The sequence below is a fragment of the Echinops telfairi genome, unplaced genomic scaffold, assembly GCF_000313985.2.
Source record: "Echinops telfairi isolate 266 unplaced genomic scaffold, ASM31398v2 ScPeMD7_9;HRSCAF=40, whole genome shotgun sequence".
Lineage (NCBI taxonomy): Eukaryota > Metazoa > Chordata > Mammalia > Afrosoricida > Tenrecidae > Echinops > Echinops telfairi.
The window spans coordinates 78,037,522-78,043,721 of NW_022103906.1; the positions used below are offsets into that span (position 1 = coordinate 78,037,522).

The following is a 6,200-nucleotide window of genomic DNA, read 5'->3' on the forward strand; positions in this document are numbered from 1 at the left end:
TCCGTTTAAAAATGAGTGATACCAGGAAAAGCCCAAAGTGAGCCCCATTCACATTGTATGCCAGCAAGGAAGGCAGTGCTCAAAGACCAGAGGGGCTGGTCAAAAGTGGGCATAGAGGGGCTGGTCAAAGAGGGGTTGTGTCAAAAACAGACACATCGGTCAACACGTTTGCCAAAACTCATTACACTATATGCTTGAAATGTGTACATTGTATTGCAATACATTGTATTGCTGTATGTTATCATCTACAGACTAGTAAAATCACTGGCATCTAGATAAATCCGACTCACAGCAACCCCATAGGGCAGGGTAGAACTGCCCCTGGGGGTTTCCGAGACTGTAACTCCTTACGGGAGTAGAAAGTCTCATTTTCCTCCCTTGGAGCGGCTGGTGATTTTGAACTGCTGACCATGAGGCTAGCAACCCATTGAGAAACATACTCTGCCACCAGGGCTCTACAAAATAGTAAAAGGGAAAATATTAACTGATAAAAGGTACAGTGGAGCCAGCTTGAAAGAGCTCAGACTGATAAAATGTGAGATACTGAGCACCAAAAAGAACAACTAAAGTGGCTTTCACACAGTGAAAGAACAACATTTTTAAATGTCCCCGTGATTTAAAAAAAAAGGAAGAAAGGAAAGCACAGCAAAGCTGTGCTTTACAGGAAACATACTGTCACAGTTAGGTGCCAGTGAGTCCCTTATGCTTCCTAGATCAACGTCAGCTGACAAGCATAAGAACAGGATTAGAAAAATCACGTCTGTAATTGCTAATGGAATAACTGGTTCGGGCAGAAAGGCTCGGCGGATGCTAAAACTATTTGGTGAACGGCTGGTGGGGAACACGATGGTCATAATGCGCTCGGGCTTCACTTTACAGACTACCAATTACAAAAGGCAAACCCTAGCTGTGCAAATAGTTGTTTTTTTCTCACCACATAAAAGCTAATAAACCCTGGGTATAAAAAGTCTGCTAAATATGTAATTTTAAACTTAAAAATTGGAGAACAACATCTTTATTTTTTTTTTTTAATATAATCAAAAAAAGAAAGAAAAAAAACAAAGAAATTGCATCTACTTACAAAAGTGCAGCTCTGGCTAAATCATGTGGCATCAATTCTTTGTATCTGGAGAAAGAAAACCAATCATCTCAATCAAAACCTCGAGGTTTACTATTCCTTCCAATCTGCCTGAAACCTCCAGTGTGCCTTACTATACGCTGGTACATCTAACAACGCATCATCTCCACACAGGTAAAGTGGGGGAAGTAAGTTCTCTGGACTTGCTCTAGACCAGTGGTTCTCAACCTTCTTAATGACATGACCCTTTCATACAGTTCCTCCTGTGGGGGTGACCACCAACCACAAAGTTATTTTCTTTGCTACTTCATAACTGTCATTTTGCTACTGTTATGAATCGTTGTGTAAATATCTGATATGCACAATGTATTTTCATTGTTACAAATTGAACATAATGAAAGCGTAGGGATTCATCAGAAAAACAATATGTAATTCTCCGCCTCCTCTCCTCTGGCTGCCCTTCGGCCGAAACTCGGCCCACGTGCCTTCTGCAGCTATGGAGATTCCCGGGAGCCTTTACAAGAAAGTCAAGCTGAGCAATAACGCGCAGAACTGGGGAATGCAGACAGCCACGAACGTCACTATCAAGCCCACCACGTTAGCAGGAACAAGAGAGGCCAGGTGGTGGGGACCAGAGGTGGCTTTCGCGGCTGCACAGTTTGGCTCACCAGCTTGTCAGGAGCGGGGAAGACCTTGGTGAGCATGGCTCTGGAGAAGTACTTGGTGTGGCATGGTATTCCGTGCTATACTTTGGATGGTGACAACATTCGTCAGGGACTCAATAAAAATCTTGGGTTTAGCCCTGAAGACAGAGAAGAGAATGTCCGGCTTATCGCTGAAGTTGCCAAACTGTTTGCAGACGCCGGCCTGGTGTGCATCACAAGCTTCATTTCGCCTTATACTCAGGATCATAACAATGCAAGGCAGATTCATGAGGGTGCAAGTCTGCCGTTTTTTGAAGTGTTTGTTGATGCGCCTCTGCATGTTTGTGAGCAGAGAGACGTCAAAGGGCTCTACAAAAAGCAGGGGCTGGAGAAATAAAAGGTTTCACTGGGATTGATTCTGAGTATGAAAAACCAGAGGCTCCTGAATCGGTGCTGAAAACCCACTCTTGCGACGTCAATGATTGTGTCCAGCAAGTTGTGGAACTTCTGCAGGAACGGGACATTGTATCTGTGGATGCCTCTTACGAAGTAAAAGAGCTATATGTGCCAGAAAATAAACTTCATTTGGCGAAAACAGACGCAGAAACATTGCCAGCACTGAAAATTAATAAAGTGGACATGCAGTGGGTGCAGGTTTTGGCAGAAGGTTGGGCGACACCTCCGAACGGCTTTATGAGAGAGAGGGAGTACTTGCAGTGCCTTCATTTTGATTGTCTTCTGGACGTTCTGACGGCTCCCCAAGAAGATAAAGAAAGGCTGGATGGCCGCACAGCATTCGCTCTGATCTACGAGGGCCGCCGGGTGGCTATTCTTTGGAACCCTGAGTTTTTTGAGCACAGGAAAGAGGAGCGCTGTGCCAGACAGTGGGGATCGACATGCAAGAACCATCCCTACATCAAGATGGTTATGGAGCGAGGAGATTGGCTGATGGGCGGAGATCTTCAAGTCCTAGACCGGATATATTGGAATGATGGTCTTGACCAGTATCGTCTTACTCCCACTGAGCTAAAGCAGAAATTTAAAGATATGAATGCTGATGCTGTCTTTGCATTTCAGTTACGCAACCCGGTGCACAATGGACATGCTCGGTTAATGCAGGACACCCATAAGCAACTGCTGGAGAGGGGCTACCGGCACCCTGTCCTCCTCCTGCACCTTCTTGGTGGCTGGACAAAGGATGATGATGTCCCTTTGATGTGGCGGACGAAGCAGCATGCTGCAGTGCTGGAGGAAGGTGTCCTGAACCCCGAAACAACAGTGGTGGCCATCTTTCCGTCTCCCATGATGTATGCTGGGCCCACTGAGGTCCAATGGCATTGCAGAGTGTGGATGGTTGCAGGGGCCAATTTTTACATTGTCAGACAAGACCCTGCTGGCACACCCCATGCAGAAACAGGGAAGGATCTCTATGAACCAACACATGGTGCCAAAGTGCTAACCATGGCCCCTGGGCTGATCACCTTGGAAATAGTACCCTTCCGAGTGGCGGCTTACAACAAGAAGAAGCGGATGGACTACTATGACTCAGAGCACCACGAAGACTTTGAATTTATTTTAGGAACTCGAATGTGCAAACTCACCCCCAAAGGCCAGAAACCTCCTGAAGGCTTCATGGCGGCCCAGGCTTGGGCTGTGCTGACAGAGTACTACAGATCCCTGGAGAAAGTGTAAGCTGCTCACCCTGCAGCCCCACTTGATTCTTCACTGAGTAACGAGGAGGGACCAAGTAGTCGCTGTTGGCTTTGCTCTGTGGTGGTGTCTGTCTGGAAGTGCTTCGGAAATGCAGACCCTTCTCCTTAGCTTGCTTCAGTGTTGATCTGCCTCATGAGCTCTGTTTCAAGCAATTGTTAACGCACTGCTGGTTTTAATGTATCTTCTCCACTTAGTATAGTTCCTATTCCTATAATAGGATTTTAAAATCTTGTCTTTTTATATTGTATTTATGCTTCTGTTTAATGATTTTTTTCAAGCTGTATGTTAGTTGTAACCAGTAGTACATGCATTGAATTTCATTTTTCATCCCTTAAAGAAAAAGAAAAGGGGTGTGTGTGTGTGGAAATCATGGAACAATAAACTTGGCTAGACCTTGTTTGGGGAATTTTACAAGACATCAGTAACAATTAGATTTTTTTCTACACTTTAACTATAAACTGTCTTTTGGTTTCAGCTATTGATCTCTCTGCCATTGTAATCTAAAGTGTTCTTGGGACCTATGTAAGCCCCGGATGATTTTTCTTTTATTCAATAAAATAAAAATTTGGGAGGGAAAAAAAACCCCAAAACAATATGTAATTCTATATGGTGGAAATATTTATTTCTAATGACAAACAAATGAAATGTTATTTTGAAGCATGGTGTAGCACGGGTAACAGTCTTCACGCCGGGTACTCCTACGTGGGCATATCTGCATGTGGGCGGACCCGCCTGGAGACAGATAGAGGAGCGGTGTCTCAGTTCCTAAGACCATCGGAAATATGTGTCTTCCGATGATGGTCTTAGACGACCTCTGTGAAAGGGTCATTGGACCCCCAAAGGGGTCTCGACCCAGCAGTTGAGAACTGCTGCTCTAGACTCTTTCCAAGCAGAGCTGGTTTAAGCTAAGAGAATACTATTACTATAATACTATACTCAGCAACTATAGGCTTCTTCCTGAGAAGGGTGGTCAAACCAGTTTTGCCACGTTATTTGCCTGCTGGCTTTCCTTATTCTCCATCAATTTCATGACTGCGCTGTCTATAAATCAGTCCACTAGCAGTACGACTACCCAGAGTTATATTTACACAAGCCACTCCTGAAAGTGCCTTCACAGCAGGAGCAAGTGGCACGAGTGTCAGTACTCACGAAGTGCCGGACAGCAAAAAGGGGATACGAACACCTTCAACCACCACGATATTCTTCATGTTGGGCTTGGCTAAGGTCTTCTTTGTCTTGGTCTGGGTGGCTGTTAAGACAAAAAGTTCAAAGAACTATTAATGAAAACTCGTGAAGTCCGACATCCTTATTTTCTTAAGACACATCTTTTAAGATTAGTTGTATTGTTCAAGGCCACGTTCCAGTTGCCACTTAACAAACCATTTTAATATTTCAAAGAAAAGCCAAGAAGTTGGTTAGCATTTATAAGTTTCGAAGTCACGTTGAAGGAAAAGAGATATTACAGCAGTGATGAAACCACTTACGCCATTCACAAAATCGCTTTTTTCACCCAGGTAGTTTGATAACGTCTCATGTTAAAAGCAACCGATGTTACACAGAAAGCCCCCAAGCACGCCCACTGCCGTCATGTCTATTCGGATGCACAGTGACCAGGGTAGATCTTGCAAGGACATTATTATAGCTAAATTGACCTCACTCCTTTCCTAACCAATAGTTACTGTTGGAATCCAATTACTATCCTCACTCCTTCATTACCAGGTGGAGGAAAATCCTAAAGCACTGGGAATAAAATGTCAGCCACTCATACCCATTAATGTTATTGAGCAATAGTTATGATAAATAGATCTATTTTTACAACATGTATTCTACAAGAAACTTGGGAAACTGTGCAGCCAGGGCCAAGAATTATGCTAAGATAGGAAGGGTACAAAGATATGTACCCTTTGTACAAAGATATGTACAAAGATATGCACACACTGGAGGTGTGCCAAAGGAGGCAGAAGCAATGGGGGGATAGGTGGTCACCCACGCGGGACACACTAAATGCTAGGACAGAGCGGATATTGTGGGACTAGAATAGAAAAGCCCAGGGCAAGCGGCTCTATGACAGAGGACTGAGGACTTGGCGACTGATCAGATGAGATGACTGGAAAGCGGGATTACAGAGGAACGTCCCTCTCCCCTGCCGTCGGTCCACCCTGACTCACAGCAACCCCCAGACAGAGCAGAATTGCCCTTTTGCGTTTCTAAGGCTGTTACTCTTTCTTTGGTAGAATGGCTGGTGGGTTTGAGCTGCTGACCTGGCCGTCATCAGCCCAGCGTGTAATCTATGCCACCAGGCTCCTTAGAAACTAAGAAAACCTGACCATCTTACGAAGAGTGAGAATCGATTTGGAAGGAAGAGGACATCCCTTTTTAAGCACATTAACTTCATCATAATGGAGATAAATCTAAGTGGAGGCGTTCACTTGGCACGTAGCTAGAGCTACAAAATGAAAACTCCGATGTGAGTTTAGAACACAGAAACGGAAAACCAGGGGCAGATTCTTCCTCTAAAGAAAGCTGCCCTGCTGGTCGTCCTTGCCCAAGGTCAGGCAGAGACAGCCATGTCCCAGTGTCCTTAGGCAAAGCTGATCAGATTCAAGACAACATCAATCCACACAGCTGACTAATCAGTACTCAGCGTTGTCTTCAAGCTTGCATGGCGTAAGGAAACGAATTCTAAAAAAAGAAGGAATGAATTCTACAAGATGCCTTTTTATTCCAGTCCCTTCATTCCAACAGCTCAGTCAAGTGGGGGAGTG

The 6,200-nt window shown here is 44.6% G+C and overlaps 2 protein-coding genes across 2 annotated transcripts in view; one reads left to right on the forward strand and one right to left on the reverse strand.

Moving 5' to 3' along the window:
- HADHB (hydroxyacyl-CoA dehydrogenase trifunctional multienzyme complex subunit beta) overlaps positions 1–6,200 on the reverse strand; it is a 40,753-nt gene that overhangs the window by 22,160 nt on the left and 12,393 nt on the right. The window contains exons 4-5 of the mRNA XM_004696073.2: positions 4,585–4,684; positions 1,082–1,126 (exon numbers count right to left, since the gene is read on the reverse strand). Coding sequence (XP_004696130.1) covers positions 1,082–1,126; positions 4,585–4,684 — 145 coding nt within the window. The remainder of the gene's footprint in view (positions 1–1,081; positions 1,127–4,584; positions 4,685–6,200) is intronic.
- On the forward strand, positions 1,575–3,780 carry LOC105979629 (bifunctional 3'-phosphoadenosine 5'-phosphosulfate synthase 1-like). The gene is given in 3 exon segments (XM_045286556.1): positions 1,575–1,656; positions 1,659–2,102; positions 2,105–3,780. Coding segments are annotated over 3 exon segments (1,836 nt in total). The 3' UTR covers positions 3,415–3,780.